Source organism: Zootoca vivipara, chromosome 1 (genome assembly GCF_965207765.1).
Source record: "Zootoca vivipara chromosome 1, rZooViv2.hap1.1, whole genome shotgun sequence".
Taxonomy (NCBI): domain Eukaryota; kingdom Metazoa; phylum Chordata; class Lepidosauria; order Squamata; family Lacertidae; genus Zootoca; species Zootoca vivipara.
In genome coordinates this window covers 1,767,144-1,787,977 of record NC_142582.1, presented here as the reverse complement: position 1 = coordinate 1,787,977, position 20,834 = coordinate 1,767,144, and the positions used below count along the sequence as shown (strand labels likewise).

General features: G+C 42.7%; 1 protein-coding gene across 8 annotated transcripts in view; it reads left to right on the top strand.

Annotated features, from left to right (window-relative positions):
* The window catches only part of PCBP3 (poly(rC) binding protein 3), a 91,942-nt gene that overhangs the window by 41,534 nt on the left and 29,574 nt on the right, over window positions 1-20,834 (top strand). For 4 of the 8 annotated variants that reach the window (XM_088662713.1, XM_088662632.1, XM_088662679.1 and 1 more), the window contains exons 3-9: window positions 7,652-7,795; window positions 10,837-10,860; window positions 12,551-12,583; window positions 13,403-13,519; window positions 14,351-14,482; window positions 14,978-15,106; window positions 17,710-17,784. In XM_088662713.1, the coding sequence (XP_088518839.1) occupies window positions 7,727-7,795; window positions 10,837-10,860; window positions 12,551-12,583; window positions 13,403-13,519; window positions 14,351-14,482; window positions 14,978-15,106; window positions 17,710-17,784 (579 nt within the window). In that variant the 5' untranslated portion in view covers window positions 7,652-7,726. Of the gene's footprint in view, window positions 1-7,651; window positions 7,796-10,836; window positions 10,861-12,550; window positions 12,584-13,402; window positions 13,520-14,350; window positions 14,483-14,977; window positions 15,128-17,709; window positions 17,785-20,834 lie in introns of all 8 variants that reach the window. The other 4 variants (XM_088662785.1, XM_088662836.1, XM_088662749.1 and 1 more) reach the window with 2 other exon arrangements.

The following is a 20,834-nucleotide window of genomic DNA, read 5'->3' as shown; positions in this document are numbered from 1 at the left end:
CCCACACAATCACATTCGTTGTGTGCACAGCCCTGTGGTGTAGAATCACACCATGAAGCAGCACTCCCTGAATATGAATCAAACCCTTCAAGAACTATAGCGCAGGTACAGACTACACAGTGGTCCCTCGACCTACGAACTTAATCCGTTCCGAATGCACATTCGTAGGTCGAAAAGGTCGGAAGTCGAAACGCGGCTTCCCATAGGAAAAAAAATATTCGGAAAAATTCGTAAGTCGAAAAAACCGCATTTAAAGCCACCAACGGTTTCCGTTCGGATGTAGAAAAATCCGTAAGCGTGCGGCCATTTGTCCTGTTCGTAAGTCGAAACCTACAGATGTCAAGTAATTCGTAAGTCGAGGGACCACTGTAATTAGAAAGGTCTTACAAAACTTCTGAAAGCTTCTCTGGCCTTGTTTAGACTTAACACTAAACTATGGTTAATGTTAGTACTGTAAACCATAGCTGAGGTATCTGGCAAACAATCACTTGATTCTTGGATTATTATGTTGTAGAGCACTTAAAGGCATCGGCAAGAACCGCTAAGACCGCACATTTTAAATCTTCATGTGTGAGTGCAAGTGCCTGGAGAGGGCTTCTGTTCCTCCTGGATAGCGGACATTGATGGTAAAATGGGTACCAGGAGTGGTGATTCTGATTAGGGAGTTAGTGGCATGGGACGTGTGGCAAACCAGCGTGGGAAAAGAAGGGTTTGGCATAAGGGATTTGCTCTCTTTCTATTGTCTCACCAAACAACAACTCCTGAGGAGTCAGGGGCATCCTCAAAATAAGGTAGTTAAATGCAGAAATAACTGACATACTGTCAGGCCTACTCAGGGCAGGTAAAGAATGTCCCAGTTCCCTTCTCAGTTACTGACAGCTTTTTTGTGACCCACTTCCAGGCTCATTGAAGAGTAGGTTTCCATTGCTTGCCTCCAGCAATTCTGGTCTTTGCAGTGTTGCTGACTTGTTGGTTTTTGCTACCAAATGTAGTGGATTTTCAAAAGTGCATTCAGTGGGGTAAATTTCTGCCCTGTGGTCAGTTGGAGATGCTGTGTGTCTTCTTCTTTTTTTCCTAGCAGAGGTCAGTGGTCTTTTTTATTATTATTTTCAGTGACATTTCTGAATTGAGTTGGAAGCTGGGGAAACAATGTTTGTCAAGAGACTACAAGATTTGTCTTATTCTGGCCAATAAAAGCCCAAGGAGGATTTGAATCAGACAGAAGAGTTAATGGCCAAGTGGACAGTGGCATGGTCTCTCAGGTGCCCAGGCCACCATTTGCTCCTGTTAGAAGTCATAGAATCATAGAGTTGGAAGAGACCACAAGGGCCGTCCAGTCCAACCCCCTGCCAAGCAGGAAACACCATCAAAGCATTCTTGACATATGCCTGTCAAGACTCTGCTTAAAGACCTCTAAAGAAGGAGACTCCTTCACACTCCTTGGTAGCAAATTCCACTGCCAAACAGCTCTTACTGTCAGGAAGTTCTTCCTAATGTTTAGGTGGAATCTTCTTTCTTGTAGCTTGAATCCATTGCTCCGTGTCCACTTCTCTGGAGCAGCAGAAAACAACCTTTCTCCCTCCTCTATATGGAATCCTTTAATATATTTGAACATGGCCATCATATCACCCCTTAACCTTCTCTTCTCCAGGCTAAACATACCCAGCTCCCTAAGCTGTTCCTCATAAGGCATCGTTTCCAGGCCTTTGACCATTTTGGTTGCCCTCCTCTGGACACGTTCCAGCTTGTCAATATCCTTCTTGAACTGTGGTGTCCAGAACTGAACACAGTACTCCAGGTGAGGTCTGACCAGAGCAGAATACAGTGGTACTATTACTTCCCTTGATCTAGATGCTATACTCCTATTGATGCATCCCAGAATTTCATTGGCTTTTTTAGCTGCTGCATTACACTGTTGACTCATGTCAAGTTTGTGGTCTACAAAGACTCCTAGATCCTTTTCACATGTACTGCTCTCAAGCCAGGTGTCTCCCATCCTGTATTTGTGCCTTTCATTTTTTTTTTTTTTGCCCAAGTGTAGTACTTCACTTTTCTGCCTGTTAAAATTCATCTTGTTTGCTTTGGCCCAGTTCTCTAACCTGTTAAGGTCATTTTGAAGTGTGATCCTGTCCTCTGGGGTATTAGCCACCCCTCCCAATTTGGTGTCATCTGCAAACTTGCTCAGGATGCCCTCAAGCCCATCATCCAAGTCATTGATAAATATGTTGAATAAGACTGAGCCCAAGACAGAACCCTGTGGCACCCCACTAGTCACTTCTCTCCAGGATGAAGAGGAGCCATTGATGAGCACCCTTTGGGTTCGGTCAGTCAGCCAGTTACAAATCCACTGAATGGTAGCATTTCTGTGGTCTTCAGAGAATATCAGACCAAGAAGAGGGGGCTGTGGCCTTCAGGTCCCACAGGTGGGCTTCCTTACAGGCACCTTGTTGGCCACTGTGAGAACAAGGTGCTGGAGAACTAGAAGGCCCTTTGCTCTCATCCAACAAGGCTCTTACTAAGGTGGGGACAATACTGTAGCTGGTTTGGTTTCCCACCACCAGCCAAGGTAAAAATAATAACAAATACTTTTGTAGCACCTTAAAGCCTCACACAGTTCTTCTTCCTCTTCCTCTTCTTCCTCTTCTTCTTCTTCTTCTTCTTCTTCTTCTTCTTCTTCTTCTTCTACTTCTACTTCTACTTCTTCCTCCTCCTCCTCCTCCTCCTCCTCCTCTTTCTCCTCCTCCTCCTCCACCCTTCATCCAAAGAACTAATAACGCCTACCTGCCGTCGCCACCACCCACCCAAGCATATGTATTGAAAAAAACACCTGAATGCCTGGTTGAAGAGATTCATTTGTGTTTCTTACGGCATAAGCTTTTGCGGGCTACTGCCTACGTCATCAGATGTGTGGTTATCTTGAGTTGCAAGCATATATAGAGATAGGTGAGGATTGCGAACAGAGAGGCCAGAAGGAAATTAAATGAAATTCCTTCCTATACTGACCATGGTGATTATATATTTAACAGTGGCCATTCACAAAAACGCCCCAATTGTGTTGATAAGACAGGCCCCTTGGCCTATGTAAGCTACCTATACCTGTAGAATTTCTGACGGGAATCTTTAACATTTCCCCTTCCTCTATGCCTCTCTACCATTTTACTCACCCTTTGCAATTCCTTGAGCTATGACATTCATTCCTCTCTCTCCAGCTCTCTCTGTGCAACACAGGCCCCAACTGCGCATGTGTAACGGCTTACCCAGTGCTTTTTTTTCTGGGGCTACGCAGGGCTATGCATACCCCTAAACATTTTGTGAATCTTTATACTTTTGTTCATTTACTGTATTTACTTTTCTCAATTTGAACTATAAAATGGTGATTTTTCTTGAGTCAAAATGAGAGGACCCCCAAACATTTTTTAAGAAAAAAAGCACTGGGCTTACCTCTGAACGTCACAGGCTAACATTGGCTGGGATATGCCTTCTATTAAGAATTGCAAATGGGCAAAGGCCAGTGCTTGGAATGAACTGGTTCGTTTCAACAAAGTTCACTGAACGGCACCTGAAAGTAGTTGCCACACTTCAGGAGGTGACACATCCGAGTGACAAGGCCTCACCTGGGCCCAAAAAATGTGGAGGTTTTACAGATGAAGCACGGAAGCCAGGAGGCTCAAGGCCTCCAGCCAAATTTTTGTTTGTTTGTTTATTAAAGGTTTTCTTGAGTTACTCCAGCCAAATTGAAATACTGTCCAGTATTTTGATATTACTAAGTTTGTGTCCACAACCTTATTCCAGACAGTGCCGTAAATCAGTAAAGTTTATTGCTATAGAAAACAACCATGAAGGTTTTGAGCAGCCATTTTGTGAAGAGCCTGCATTGACCTCTAATGCGGCATAAAAATACATTTAAACAAAACTTAAAAATGGATAATAATTTTGTCACAGAGGTCAGATCCTAGTTACCACTGTTTTAATGGTGGCAGCGTTGGGAGGGAAAATTCAAAAGCAGGAGAAGACACTCCCTTTGGCATCTGTATCTTTTTTTTTTACTCTTTATTTTTCACTTAACAAATTACCCACTTGGTAGGCATAAGATACCAGATACCAGAAAGATATGGAGGTCTTGTATACCTCAGGTAGTGTGGTTGCTGACCTTGAGCCAGACATCTTGGAGAGTGAAGTCAAATGGGCCTTAGAAAGCATTGCTAATAACAAGGCCAGCGGAAGTGATGATATTCCAGCTGAACTATTTAAAATTTTAAAAGATGATGCTGTTAAGGTGCTACACCCAATATGCCAGCAAGTATGGAAAACTCAGCAATGGCCAGAGGATTGGAGAAGATCAGATGCTCAACATCAAAAAAACCAAGATCATGGCCACTGGTCCCATCACCTCCTGGCAAATAGAAGGGGAAGAAATGGAGGCAGTGAGAGATTTTACCTTCTTGGGCTCCTTGATCACTGCAGATGCTGACAGCAGTCACGAAATTAAAAGACGTCTGCTTCTTGGGAGAAAAGCAATGACAAACCTAGACAGCATCTTAAAAAGCAGAGACATCACCTTGCCGACAAAGGTCCGTATAGTTAAAGCTATGGTTTTCCCAGTAGTGATGTATGGAAGTGAGAGCTGGACCATAAAGAAGGCTGATCGCCGAAGAATTGATGCTTTTGAATTATGGTGCTGGAGGAGACTCTTGAGAGTCCCATGGACTGCAAGAAGATCAAACCTATCCATTCTGAAGGAAATCAGCCCTGAGTGCTCCCTGGAAGGACAGATCGTGAAGCTGAGGCTCCAATACTTTGGCCACCTCATGAGAAGAGAACAATCCTTGGAAAAGACCCTGATGTTGGGAAAGATTGAGGGCACTAGGAGAAGGGGACGACAGAGGACAAGATGGTTGGACAGTGTTCTCGAAGCTACGAACATGAGTTTGACCAAACTGCGGGAGGCAGTGCAAGACAGGAGTGCCTGGCGTGCTATGGTCCATGGGGTCACGAAGAGTCGGACACGACTAAACGACTAAACAACAACAAGGCATAAGATACATTATCTATGACTTTCACCTTCTAGATGGTGTGTGATTTATTATTAATCATTATTATTTCTTCTTTTTTCATTTAGTTTCTTATTTTAAATTTAGTTTTTACTTGATCAGATAATTGTAGGCATCGCCTTCTCAAAATGCAATCAAATTTAATTAGCCAATAAGTCACTGGATTTAACACATCACATTAATATCCATTCAAGCTCCAGAATGCTGGGAAACTGCAGCTGTTAAATCACATTATTTGGGGAATATGGATATGGACTGATATCCTATGTTGAGATTAGCTCATGCTTCTCCACTACCACGTAGGTGGATGGCTGTCAGTGGCAGAATAATGTGAGCTAAAGAACCCATTGAATTTTGAATTGGCATATGAGTTTCCCACTGAAATCATCTACTGAAGATGAGGAAATGGGATAGCAAGACAGAATTCTTCCAGCAGGTGATGTATGTGTCAATGTAGTGCTACCACTTTAGAGCAATGAGATTTGGTTGCTGAACCAGATCCTAAGCAGGCAGGAAATTCCCATTAGATTGAATGGGGCCTACAGCCAGATTCTAAAATATTTATCTGTATGTAAGAGGCAAGCACAGGTGAGCAAACTGCATATGGTCTTCCCCTACTTGGTGCATTTACTGGCTTGCACATAACAGAACTTTCAAGGTCCCTAAATGGAATCATAGAAAGCTATGTCATTACTTCTTTTAAAATAAGCAGAAGACAAAAGAATCAACGAAGAAGAAAGCTGGCTTAGAGCAGAAAATACAAGCTATTATTGTGACGCTTTGGAACAGCATGTTGGTAAAACATGTTTTTTGGCTTTTGTCTACATCTCTGTCTGCAGGGAATTGTCAATATGTTGAATTCAAAGTATATATAAAAAAAAGCCTTTTCTGTATTTCTGTATTGTGACCCGTGCTTTCATTCAGCTCCTGAATTCGGACACAAAATGCATACCTTTCACCAGTATGATTAAGAAAGGGCTAATGTAGCTTTCCTACACACTGAAGCATGAAGCATGTATAATTTAATAACGCTGATAAATCTTAAAGCCGGGAGCATTTGGTGAACACATGACCCACTTTTTCAATCTATTGGAAACATTTACATAACAGCCTGATTCTCAGGCTTTTCATTTTCTAGATAGAGGAAGAAGAGACAGAAGCACATTTGAACACCTTAAACTCGATATGCCTCAAATAAATTCTGCCATTAAAGACTTAAGAGAGCATTCGTGCAAGCCTTTGCTCTTTCTCCATGCACCAGGATCACTCACCAGGGTAAAATGGACCCAATGAAAAACAGGAATGACTATTGGTAGATCTCTGGATTGCAAACTCTTGCCCAGTCGCTGTATGAAGAATCAATACAGCATATACCACACATGGAAAAACGAAATGGTTTGTAAATAATAGACCGCACTTGTCCCCTGTCCTCAGAACAATTCCTTGGTGATTAGAGTGACACAGTCCTTCTGCCCTTGAGTAACTTTGCAATTTGACAATCATCACACTATATTAAAATGCTCGTGGCTTCCAAACAGCGCAGGCCTCTAGGATAATCTCCAGTGTTGCTGTTATGTCCACCTACAAGGGTGGTCTTGATGCTGTTGTTACCAGACCATGCTTATATTATAGGAGGTGTCTAACAGCAGAGTCCATCTAGCTGCAGCTGGTAGCTGTTCTCCAAGGCTTAGGAAAGAAAGAAAAACCCTAGCCCTGCTGTATAGTCCTTTTAACTGGTGTTGCAAGCTTTTGAATCTGGGACTTACGTATAGTGCCCAGTGATAGCATTGCACACTGAATTTTTACTGCTGTGGGCAACACATGTACCACCATAACAATTGCGTGTTGAGATCCCCTGACCACCCCCTCAAATAACTCACACCACAGACAGAATTTTGTTTTGGGTTTTTGGCATGAATTTGGGCACAACTTTATTAAAATACAAAATATGTGAGTGGTTGCATAGGCATAGGTTCCACCAACTGTCCCCTACGGACAGAACTGACATCTAAGTCAGTCAGAGGAAAACCCTCTGGGGAAAGACAGGGGGTCGGGTGTGTCTGACCCTCCCCTCTCCCCTCAGGCTCCCAGGGGCTCTTGCGAGGCCCTGGCCCCCGACCGGGCAATACGGACAAAAGCATGTCGAGCCCCTGGATTCCTTACCAATTGGAGGGGTAGCCACAGTCAACAATACCCCTCCATTACCAACAAACTAACCAATGCCTAACCGCCACTAGAGCCATAGGCTCACCGCCAAAACCACTCACATACCCAGCCAAACCATCAAACCCTCGAGAATGGACTTCAACCATAAATCATTCCCCTCTGTGGAAAGATGAACCCCACCGGGACGATACACATGGGCAGCCGCAAAAGTAATTTCCAGATGAGAAATTTCACTGAATGGTCCAGATGTGCACAGCTACTATAATGGGGGAAAGCTAAAGGAAAGTTAGGTCAAATAGTGTGTCTTCTTGAGGAAAAATAAATATAAGACAGTGTCTTATTTTCGGGGAAACACGGTAAGTGTCCAAGACTGGAAACATTTTAAATCTTATACAGCAACAAACAAAAGTAGCACTTACTTGTTCTCTTTACAGGTGGTCCTTCTCCTGTGGAGTCACTTTTTCCTTGGGTCTCCTAATATCAGACTGTTTACCATACCACCATAGAAGATGGAATCTAAAGTTTCTGAAGGTGGCCTGAATGTGACTCTCACCATCCGACTACTGATGCACGGGAAGGTGAGCAGTGAGCATGCGGCTCCTTAAAACAACGTCTGATTCAGGCCCAGCAGCCAGTGATGGTTTACTTGTTTAGAGGCAAATGCTAAGATTGTGTGTCCATGTCACGTATTCATAACACAACAAACATGGAAAACTGTTTAATTGGGAAGTTATTGTTGTCCACCACTATCAGCTGAAGACCATGATAGCTGGCTTCTTTTGAGATAGAGGCTCCCAACCAAAGCCTCCCAGAGTTCAGACTTTATAGAGTTCTTGAAATAGTTCCCCAACCATTCTATATCATCCAGTTCCCCATGGGCAAGGTCCTTCTGTAACATCTACTCGCAAGCAAAGTTTCTTTCTAATGCTAATTGAAAGCTTCAGGGGATTAGTGATGAAAAGCCTCTGATTTTGTCTTTCAACATCCTCACTGAAGGGTCCCGAAGCCACTTTCTCTTCTCACATGGTGATGGTGAGGCTTTACTTACTGATTTCCTTTCAGTTTGTTTTGCGTGTTCAGACCTTAAAACTCCCCCTTAAATAAATTCAGACAAGGCTCAAATTTTTGGTTTGGTTTTTGGCAGAATTTAGGCCACAACTTTATTGATTACAGCAAGTGAGTGGTTGCAAAGGCTATGGTTCGACTAGCCCCCTGTCGTGCAGGTAGCGCTGACCCAGGGCTCTACCATAGGTCAGCCTAGGGTGAACACCCGGGATGGCGGAAAGCCGGGACATGCTATGTCCACCACCCAGATGTCCCCCTGGACTCAGGCATGGGCACAACCTCTCGCAGGGTTGACCAAACCATTGATTCCCTGGATTCCTTTAGCGGAATACCCCTTCACATAGGGATGGCGAGACCGTCCCCCCATCCCTCTCACCTGAACCAGAGCCTATCCGCAACCTTACAAGTTGTGACAATTTGCTACGCGGCAGGCGAAACCCAAATGGCACCAGCCAATCAGACAAGTGGGGGAAATTTCTGCCGTGCCCCTGTCCCAACGTCAGGCGACACACGACAGCATAGCAAGGTCAAGCGTGCAAGCCCTAAAAGTAGGGAGAGGTGGGTGGGTGTTCCGATGCACGCACCGAAAGAGGAAGCTCAGGGTCATGTGCATTGGCATATATAGGTCCCTCGATCCATTTGGCTAGCGTCCCATTGGTCAGATTAAACCCAGCATCAAGGGACCTACCAATCGGGTGCTGTGGCTATCCAACCGTACCCAGCCACAACACAAGGGTTTGGTTGCCAGGTCTCACCGCAACCTCTTTGAGGGAGGTCACAATTTCTTTCAGTAGCAGCATTTCCCCAACAAGAGCCAAAAAGAAAAAGATATGCAGGGGAAAACAGTATTTAAAATTGCCCCGCCCACCGTCCACCCTTGGAAGAGATGCTGGCCTTGAGGCAATTGTGTGGGGGTTTTAAAACTGGATTTTCTATATAGTTCAGATATCAGCATAGAACACAAAATATGCACTGTACAAATGTTATGAAATATAATAATGAACTGTGATCAAGGCATCATTAAAGGTATTAAATATACATGTAATGAAATATCAATCAAAGAGTGGGGTCAGACACAAAAAGGATTTTTAAAAAGCTTTTGGGGGCAATCAATCATTTTATTCACAGAGCTTGTGGGAGCACTCAGTCCATGTTGTTTGCTGGGTAGTCTTGTCTATTTCTTGAGTTCCAGTTATCCAGTTACTATAATTTTTACAAATGCCAAATTAATTAATTAATTAATTAATTGGCTAGTACTCTAGTCTAGTGCCGTGTTTTCCCAAAAATAAGACATTGTCTTTATTTTTCCTCAAGAAGACACATTATGGCTTATTTTCAGGGGGTGCCTTATTTTTTAATTATGTGTTCAGCCTTGCCTCTTCCTTGGGGCACTCCAGAACTGCGCCTATCACTATGTCTTATTTTCGGGGTATGACTTATATTGTGCAAATGTTTAGAAATCCTGCTACGGCTTATTTTATGGGGGAGCAGGATAATGTTCTTATTATTTACAAAAGAAAGCATATTGGCAATTTTACCTGAGGCTGAATATGCCAGTAGTTCCCAACCTTTTTTTGGCCATGCCCCACCTAAGCATCTTTAAAATCCTGATCCCCCCACCCCGTGACGTATCATTCTTATTATTCAAAAAGTGAACTATTCACGTGGAGAAAGCCTAAAAAGCCATTAACTGTTAATAACTCATTCTCAAATTGCCTCCCCCCCCCAAAAAAAAAATCAAATTGCCCCCCTGTGGGACGTGCTCACCATGTTGGGAACCACAGGTCTATGTTAACCTTGCAGCCTGAATCAATGGGCTGAAATGTTCAGCCTGAAGCTTTGGAGGCCCTAAAGAGCTCTTTGCGTATCCCCACCAGAGAGACCACTATGCATCCACTTCTGTGTGCAACCGAGCCATTTTGTATTTGGTGGACAGACAATACGAACAGCCCTGTTCAGAGTACCTGTTTCCCCGCACAGCGTGTGTGGGATTGCCTCAGACGCTGTAATGGCAGTACTTACATTGGGCTTCAAAACAAACAGAAACCTAATAGAGAGATCTGTTTTTCCCTCTTGTGCAAAATTTATGATCTTATGATTGTCCTCCACTAGAAATGGTCACAGGCTGGATGCACACCCTGTGCTAGTAAAAAAGAAAGTAACACAAAAACACTTTTTGCTTAGTATTGTGCTTAATGTTGCTTTTTTAAAAGCCCTGAAGTACACAATAAGCAACTGATTTTTAAAAGATGGTGGAAATTATTTTAAAAATGCCATTCAGGTGAATTAGACATTTTTCCCCCTGCACCCACATATCTATGCCACTCCAACTGGAAAGAATATCGCAGTATAATAAATACAATATTCCAAATAGGGTGCAAAGTCTATTGCATTCTTCAGAAGAAGAGCAGTGATTAGGTTGCGCCAAGAGCTCTCCGTTGGGAAAATACCCTCTGAGGCCCATATCATTTAATTAATTTCAATCTCAGCCAAGTATGTTTATTAATGAACATTCTTGAATTCTTACTTTGTTGCAATTTTTCTTTTAAAACAGGAAGTTGGAAGCATCATTGGGAAGGTAATTTCTTCAAACTATGCATCTTAATGCTTCGATATTGCTTGTGTTTACAGCTGCACATGTGGGAGGGAAATGCCCCTTTCCCAGCTGATTTTTTTTAGTACAAACAAGCTGTAGTGTGTGATTTGGCACGCCATTCCCTGCAATGTGTACAGTTCACCCACAAACAGATTCTTCTGTTAATTTAATACTTTGCTAGAAGGTCAATCAGGTAATTTCAAATTTAGATGGTTGCTGGCTGATGCAGACAAGTTTGTTACCTATAAGGTAGCTTTAGATCTCCTAGCAGTGAGAAAGCTGCAGGCTGCTTTTTTGATCCCCAACAGTGTTGACTGCCAAGGGGATTAAAAAACATGATTCTGAGAGCTTTACTTCTTTCAAGTTTTGACAACTTATATATGTTTAGCTTACTTTTCAGTTGTCTTGTTTGTTTTTATGAGTTACATTGCAATGGCCATTGCAAATAATAATAATAAATCTAAAATGGGACAAGCGATTCAGCTGCCCTGAACTTTCTTAAGATGCAAATTCTATATTATTATTATTTATTGAATTTATATACAGCCCTATACCCAGGGGTCTCAACCATTTACCTCAGCCATCCCCTAGATATCCTTAGGTGCAAGGCAGATAGAGTATGCCTTACGTAATGGAGAAAACCACATCTTTTGTTTTATGATTATTAAACATAAACATTTATACATATAAATTCTGTTTAAAACATAACAATAATTACAATAAAAACAGCTCAGGACCAGGAAAGTCTTCACCTGCTGGCGGAGATCTCTTAATGAGGAGGAGACATATGCAAATTTAATAAAAATACATACATACATACAGACATAAAATAAAATAATTCCCCATCTGGAAGCCCCCACGCACAATGCCAACCACATCTGGCATATATTTAGAAGATATTTCAAAATGGACTTCAAACATAGCAGGAGGTGGGGATTTCTTCTCTCCTTCATGTGCCATAGTGGTAACTTCTGAAGGCGTCCATGTACCAAGATTCAGGACAGGGGTGTTTCTGTGTCTTCGTGAGCCCCTCAAGGGGAAGGTGTGATTACAAGAGCTATGGGAGAGATGGGGAGAGACAGACCCAGCTTAAAAGAAGCTGTGATTACTTTCTACAAATCTATCTGGTGCCTTAATAGAGTGGGGTCAGGGAAGAGCTGTCGAGTACATTAGGCCAAAAACAGCTGAGCTGTCCATTAATAAATGTAGCGGCATATTGGGCAAAGGATTTTTCTTTGACAGAGCCGAATTCTAAAATTTTCCTCAGTCTACGGGGTAAGCAAGTTAATTAGATTTTTGATATAGGATGGTTATGTGCATCAACTGTGTGTTTTACCAGTGTTGTTCCCTGGATACAGGGGGAGGAATTCACCGTTCCACCAGGGCAGGCATTTCGTCTTGCCAGATGGAATGGAAGGCTCTCCCCTCTCCCTCTCCCTCTCCTTCCCCCACAGGCTGTTCCAGGAGTTCTCCCAACCTCCTGAGGCAATTTTGAATGGAGGGGAAATCCTGTTACACAAGCAGCCGTCTTTGTGCAGGGCTTCTGCCGATAGGACTTGTTAGTTAAATCCTTCCAATAATAAGGCATACATGCTAAAATCCTTTATGGCATTTCTGTAAAATTTGTCTCAAAAGTGATATGATAATAGCAGGTTTTTTGCATCTTTTTCAGAAAGGAGAAACAGTGAAAAAGATGCGTGAGGAGGTGAGTGTCCTTCATAGTGATTCTGCAACTAAATATGTAAACTAGTATGATTATTTCAGAAGTGCAAGATCACAGGTAAAAAGTGTCATATGTTTTTTGTGTCGTTGAGGGGGTTAAATTCTTTTCATTAGTAATATGTTGGAACATTCTGGAACAGAATGTAGAAACATTCTGCATAGCTCACACAAATGACAGCTAAAGGAGGGATCATGCTTTCCTGTGACCTATGCCCAGTGCAGACAACTGTAGCCCAGAGATACACAACAATCTTGTAGGGCAGAGCTTTCCAAACTTTTCATGTTGATGGCACACTTTTTAGACATGCATCTTTTCACGACATGGTAATTCAGTTTTACTAGCAAACCCGAGGTTAAACTACGTAACCCCTTTTCAGCTCCAGGAAGAACACAGGGAGCGTTCACACAACACACCTACACACTGCAGCTGACACACTAACATGTCACAGCACACAGTTTGGAAAGCTCTGCTGTAGGGAATGTATTGCTTGTAAGATGTTCTGTTTGGGGTTTTTTTCCCCACACGTGGTTTTACAGATATTTTTCTTATATCCAAGGTAAGATATGAGTATACATTACATGAGTAAATATAACTAAGCAGACCTGAAGAAATATAACTAAGCAGGTATCTGAAGAAGTGTGCTTGGCCTCTAAGGTGCAACTGGACAATTTTTTTTATTTCAGCAGATTAGCTTTGACATCATGTGTACTTCACATGTGTTGATTTTATAAATATGTGGTGCAAATAATATATCATATGTAATTACTATATGTATGACAGAGTGTGGTCCTCCCATTCTAGAGTGGTGCACGAATCAATATTTCTGAGGGAAATTGTCCAGAGAGAATTGTCACCATAACAGGCCCCACTGATGCCATCTTCAAGGCTTTCGCTATGATTGCTTACAAATTTGAGGAGGTAAGCAAATTATTTAATAGTTTTACAAGAAGTTGGTAGATAGGCAGCTTATTGATGAAATGTCTTCACAAGACTGCCCATCAGCCCAGGAGCGAATGCAGACCTTCTAGCTGGAAAAGATGCCCCACTCTCGCCTGACAGGACGGAGGCAGTCGCCTTGGGTGGTAGAATCCAAGGGGCACCAACGCAGGCGCCGCTGACAAAGCAACTGCGGTGGAGGCTTCCAGGTTTCAGGGAAGTCTTGTGAAAGCCCTGTGGGATCTCATGCAATCTCACAAGATTTCACAGGGCTCTTTCAAGATCCTGCCAGAACCCAGAAGCTGCCACTATGGGACCCTGGTAAGCAAGGCTTGGTGGGGGTGGGGGTGGCAAGGGTCAGGCCCACAGAGCAGCACTTTCCCATTTCGCCTCAGGCCGTGAAAGCGGGTGTGTGGCACCTGCTTACAGGCATCCCTGGCAAGGTATGTTGTGCTTCTCAATCCAGTTTGCAAATGGTATGGACTGATCTGTTTAGGAGGCTGGCTATACAAAATATAGGTGAGGTGAAGGGAGGTTACATTTCGTTTAGTTCTCTAATCTTCTAGTTCTATGATATTGTGCTAAATGTATAGCAGTCACAATCTACAATAATAATAAACTTATTCTTAAATCAGAGATTCACTGAGAGATTCACTTCTTCCTTGTGTGCAGGCTTTCTTGCTTTCTCAACTTACCAGGAATAGAACAATTCTGTTTATTCACTCACAGTCTCATCAAAATGTCCGCTTCATTTTCAATAAGGTAGCTTTGGCCATCTGCATCATAAGGCATTTTCTTTCTTTCTGTTCAAAGGATATAATCAACTCAATGAGCAACAGTACAGCTACCAGTAAGCCACCTGTAACGTTAAGGTTGGTCGTGCCAGCAAGCCAGTGTGGGTCACTGATTGGAAAAGGAGGCTCTAAGATTAAGGAAATCAGGGAGGTAAGCAGAGACAGGCTATGTAGGATGGATGGTGGAAAGTCTGGTTGTGCAGATTCTCCCACTTAATTTAGCTTTGGGGATTTGTTGTTTTTTGCATGGGTGGGGATGGGAAGGTAAAAATACCCCCTGATCTTTGGGGATTAGGACAGTCTTTTAAAAAGAAAAAAAGTATAGTGGGGTGGGACTTGCCATAACAGATTTGAGGCAGCAAAATTGTTTTCCACTTTTTCTTTTTTAAAACAATAACATTTCCATTAGGCCAAATATCAGAGATCTTACATTGTTCCTTATTTTTTATCTTGCCTGTGCATGCAGAAAACAATGAGGGGATAATTAACAAAGCGAATGGGGAATTGGATTTCACTTCTTGATCCCCACATGTATTTCCTGCCAAATTTTAGGTGCTTCCCCAAGACTAACAAACTGTCTGTCTATATTTACTTGTTTCTTCTTCTTCTTCTTCTTCTTCTTCTCTCCCTTCCTGCTTTTCTCCAGTCTACAGGTGCTCAGGTTCAAGTGGCGGGGGACATGCTGCCCAACTCTACAGAAAGGGCAGTGACCATTTCAGGGACCCCCGATGCTATTATCCAATGTGTCAAACAGATCTGTGTGGTGATGCTGGAGGTACAGTCTGTAACAATGGGGGTAAAGTATACAGAAAAAACCAACAACTGAAAACTTGGACAATGTACCTTTCTTGTAATTCAGTTACTGTTTGGTATTGTTATGGGTTCTTGTTTGCTAAAGCATTCTGCAGATTGCATGAATGATTTCAAAAAGACTTGAAGCAAAATAACCAGTCACCTATAAAGACATCGGCCATAAAGCAAACAAAGTAGTCAGTCTAGTTTCTTGCAATGCCCCACATGCCTCTTTGTTGGATACAAAGTGGAGCTTATCATGAAGAATGTATAAAAGATGTAATGGAACACGCCAAGGGTACTTTAATTAAATAATTATAATTATAATGCTTCAGAAAACCAAAAGTAACAGAGGAGCAGGCAGAGAAATAGTAGATTAATAAGGTCATCACTGCTATTCTTCTAATTCAGGGTGGTCCAACTTTTCATACCAAGCGGGTCACAAGAGTACTTCGACATGGAACCTGCAGGCTACACACTCCCATATCGTGACGGGGCAGAAGAGAGTGAGCCCAAAGTGTGATGCTCCCCCAGCCCTTCCCAACGGTGGATAAGTGAGGCACCAGGCTTTGGAAAGGAGGCACAAGGCTCTGGCAGGGTCCTAGAGCCCTCCTACCATCTTCCCAAAGCTGGGAAAGCACTAGCTAGGATTTGCAATGGAGCTGGACCGTGTCAAGCACATCACTTACCCGGCTTTGGGAAGGCACCACAAGGACTGCAGGAGGGGGTGTCAGATGTTGTCAAAAACTGCCCAAAAAGGCCTCAAGGGCCACATTTTGACCACCCTGTTCTAATTCATCAACTTTCCTATGATGCTTCCAACATTAGAGTTGTCCACAGTTTCTGTTTATCACCATCATATGCAGAAAACAGCTTAACTACCTAACTTTTCTCCATTAAAAACTAAGCATTTAACTTATGAGCATGTCTTATACTGACAGACCCCCTAGGAGCACTCCAGGACCTCAGGCAGGACAAGGGTTTCTCCAGACCTGCTTCCTGAAGAGCCTTTTTAAACTGAAGAGCTAGTATTAGGAATATTGGACTTTTTGCCTGCAAAGGTTGTGCTCTGGCTCTGCCATGCAACTATGGCCCCTTCCTGTGCTGCATCTCTAGTTTACCACTGGGAAGCTGTGTTGGTCATTTCTGTACAGGCCCATCCTAGCCATAGAGGCTAGTGGCGCGGAGAACCACAGCGCCGGGCACTGGAAGGGTGCCAAGTGAGTGCAGGGTTCCGGCGATCTGGCCAGGACTGCGCTCCACGAGCTGAGAGGCTGCGCCGCGTCTCTCTCCTTCTCCGAGGACTCTGCACAGCGCCCAAGCAGCTCTTGCTGGTCCTGCGGTGCGTGCGCTGGTGGCGAAGTTTGACTGAGCGGAACCCAGCGCTGGGGAAACGAGAAGGAGGTGCAGCGCGGAGTCATTGGAGGTGGCGTCCCGCTGCTGCCGCGGTCCGCTTGGCACTCCCGGGTCCTTGGAGAGGCTCTGGAGCCAAGTCTGGCCGCTCAGGGAGGCTGGGAGCATTGCAATTCCCTCATTAGCAATAAGTTTGACACATGAGCCCATGTTAAGTTCTCACTAACAGAGACATTATTGGGACTTGGAACTGCAAAAGTCACATTTGGCATTTAGTTCAGTGGCCTTGACTAAGTTTATGCATTTTTGCCTGAGCGAAGGGCCACTTAGCAGATCGCCAATAGCCAATAGCCAATAGGGCCCCACAGTAGGTGCCCCCTTGTGGGACACCTTTTAAGGGCCTACATTAAAATTCCAATGCAGTGCTATCTTAGCATAAAGCTGGCTGTGAGAAACTACTATTTTATGGAATAATAAAGTGGAAAACAGAATTAACTGCTGAAAAGTCACAGATCTACAGGAATTCTAGGCATGTATGGAACACAGGTATACCACCTAAAACTCCTGGAAATCACAATGGTCTTTACCTTACACCTTAACACACAGAAGTTAGTTCAAACAGTGGAATAGGGTTGTGAAATGTAGAATAGGCATAGATGTACATTGCAGTAGTTCTCAAATTTTGAGGTAGTGAAGGCATGCAAAGTTCCCATCTTATATTAGACAGAACGCAGGTGGACCTGCCATGGATGTGAAAGAGCTGTGAAAATGAATCAACCTGAAATAAATTCAAAGTAAAAGCTTTAGGAAATTTAATTTCTAAGAAGAGGTGTAGAAGCCAAACCTGTGAACCAGAGGTCCCTGGTTCAAATCTAACCTCAGTTTTGATTTCACTGGATGGCTTTATCTCAATATGGGTTTAAAAGTGATGATTTTGTAGGTTTGTTGGAAGGATTCCTAAGACGAGGTATGTGAGATACTTTGAACACTCTAAAGCAATATATAAATTCTAAATATTATTTATGGTAGAACCATTTTTTCCTGTTAAGTGATTATTTAATTACTCTGTTGTCTGGAAATGGGGCCCAGTAGATTTATACCCAGCGTCGTAGATTCATGCGCAGATCATGGTTTGATCTTTATGCGTTTGGTTGCTCTCTAACATTCTTTTTACTAACATTTCAGGAAATCTGGTCTAATGTTCTCTCTCCCTCTCCTTGTCCCTTTTCCTAGTCCCCACCGAAAGGTGCCACCATTCCCTACCGCCCAAAGCCCGCCTCCACCCCTGTCATTTTTGCAGGTGGTCAGGTAAGAGCCGACCCGCTTGCGGCCTCCACTGCCAACCTCAGCCTTTTACTGCAGCACCAGCCGCTGCCCGTTAGTGCTCTCAGGTTTTCTTGTCTTTTCACTTGCATGATGTCATCCCACTCCTGTTGCGCCAAAGCACTTGGACTCAAAGCTCTTTATTGAACATAGGGTGTAGCTGCTTCATCCTCCAGAGAAGAGGCACGAAAGCCATTTAGCCCAGCTAAAGCTAATAGATAGTGGCTTCTGGTTCAAACAATACTCTCTACTGATCTCCTCCTTAAGCACAACGTTGGAAGAGAGAATGAAGCTTCCTGTTCTGTAGCTACTCTTGAGTGGGATGTTTGAATAGGGTGTATCTGACCAGTCACAAGGATGGAACAGCAGGAATGATAGTTCATTAGGAGTGGCGTAGTTAAACACTTACTGCATCTATAAACCACCCTATAACAAAAGTTACAAGGTAAAACCATGGGCATCACATTTGATTTTGTTCATTAACACCATATTCCAATGTGAGTGTCTAGTGGCTTGAGACAAGCATGTTAGGTACATGGGAAGGCATGTTTTGGCTGACATGAACAGGAGAACAAACACTGGAGGACAAGATCCTCAATAAGGATGCCTTTTAATGTGCTTTGCAAGGTGTGCTTGCATGTTACCAATGAGATGTTGGCTTTGACTTGCATAGTTGTTCATTTTGTCCTGCAATTTTTGAGCATATGCTTATTTTAAGAATTTCAGTGCTCACAAAGATTACACAGAAGTGGATTAAAGAGTTCAAAAAGCAGATTTAAAAATAAGAGAAATGACATCAAACATAAAGTATATCTCAACAGAACTCTTAATGTTTCTGTGCTAAATAGTATTGAATGGCCATGTTTGAGCAATAAATGCAAAATTGATAAGCTTCAAAAGACATTCCAAGTTCACAGGGGTCTGTTTGAAATTTTTGTCTCTTAATTATTTAACTAATTTCAGTAATATTACTCAGTTTTCTCCAGAACCATTTTACATTAGTATCTAATTGACATATTTTTTCTCATTGTGCCAGAGTCCAAAAATGGTACTCACAATGAAAAAGCAATGCAGTCGATTAAAATAAACTAATCATGTGTTTGAGTCTCCAAATCTGACATTCAACTCAGGCTGTAAATTAACGGAACCAAATAACACATTAAACTAGACTTCCTTCTGCAAAAAGCTTTCACAAGGGAGACTGATTTAAGAGATTCAGCTCACAAAAAAATGTGCCAGCTTGTTTTTCCTTGCGCTTTGAGAGGTGGGATTTAAGTTGGGCGATTAGCAAAGGATTAAGGCACTTCCCTGTGCCATGAACCCAGTCCAAATCACCACCACCACCTCTGGGCTACTTTTCGAAGAGGAAAATTATGTGGGAAGTTCCAGATACAGAATTCCAACATACTCTGCAGTTTGGCTCTATAAAAGAACCAGTTCATTTTTGTATCATAGTTGATATTTTAGCAGACACAATAAAAATCATAAGCATATGTATTTAATGGATAAGAGTCCACCAAAATCATAACCAGTGCTATTGATTGTAAGCAAAGTATGGAACCACATGATGCAAACACATAAATTCACAGCAAGACTAGAAATGATTAAATGTTTTATAAGCATATTCTTGCAAGTTGCCAAGTAGTAAAACTGGAAAATTCATGTTGTTCCTCTGTGCCTGACCACAAATTTTGCCTCTGTTCTGTGCATTCGTGCTGATTTTTTGGGAGGATAAAAATGCCACAATGGCCCCTAACACTTGTTTATCACTCTCTACCCAATATTTGATCCATGATGCCTTTTCTCTAAAATAGCAACCTGATGAAAGAGCTTTGGGTCCAGCTTATGCTTCTCAAAAGGGAGAGTAAGACAGAAGGGACACTGCCAAATCATGCTAAGAAATAAAGTGTTTGGGATCCTCACTTGTTGATCTGTTAGGAAGGCTAGGGAGGTCCAAGCAATAGCAGCCTGCTTCTTTGTCAGGGCTACCAAGACAGTTAACAGTAGAATTTAGTACAAAATAGAATAAAAACAATGCGCCAAAATATAGGATGGAAGCAAATGGGTGTTGGCATCTACTCAGCAAAGAAAAAGGAGGTGATTTTTAATTGCAGCCCCGTCTCCTAATTCTCCTAATACTTCTGCAGGACTCCTAATGGAGTGTGTGGTGTGTGTGTGTGTGTGTGTGTTGCAGGGTGCTATGAGGAGACTAGAAATTCCCTCACCCCCTGTTCCTCTGACAGATGCCCGCAGGCACTCATAGCTCACCACAATTCAACATCTGGCAAAACAAAAGCATGGCAAAAACAAAATCCAATTCAGCTGTCACTGAATAGTGTTTGGCGCATGAGAACAGTAGCTCCTAACATAGAAAGGTAGATGCCTTTCCCCATGAGCTTCTGAGGAAATACCTTACTGCTAAATTCTCAGATCTCGCAAATTACTTTTTGGTGTCATCCAAATTTAACAGCAACCCATTTTAGAAGGCATTCTATTTTTCCTTATACAATGGTACCTCGCAAGACAAATGCCCTGCAAGACGAATTTTTCGCAAGAAGAATGCGTCTTGCGAACTGATGGTGACTCGCAAGACAAATTCATTTTGTGAAAAATTCATCTTGCGAATCGCAGTTTCCCATAGGAATGCATTGGAATTTAATTAATGTGGTTTTGCCTAGGGGCAAAAAAAAATATTCAATGCATTCCTATGAGAAACCGCGATTCGCAAGATGAATTTTTCGCAAAACGAATTGACTTGCGGAACGAATTAAATTCGTATTGCGCGGCACCACTGTGTACACAAAAATGGCATATGCATTTGGGTGTGTATAGGGGATTGATTTTTTTAGTATATCATACTTTGATCTGAAAGGGACGCAGGTGGCACTGTGGGTTAAACCACTGAGCCTAGGGCTTGCTGATCAGAAGGTTGGTGGTTCGAATCTCCGTGATGGGGTGAGCTCCCGTTGTTCAGTCCCTGCTCCTGCCAACCTAGCAGTTCAAAAGCATGTCAAAGTGCAAGTATATAAATAGGT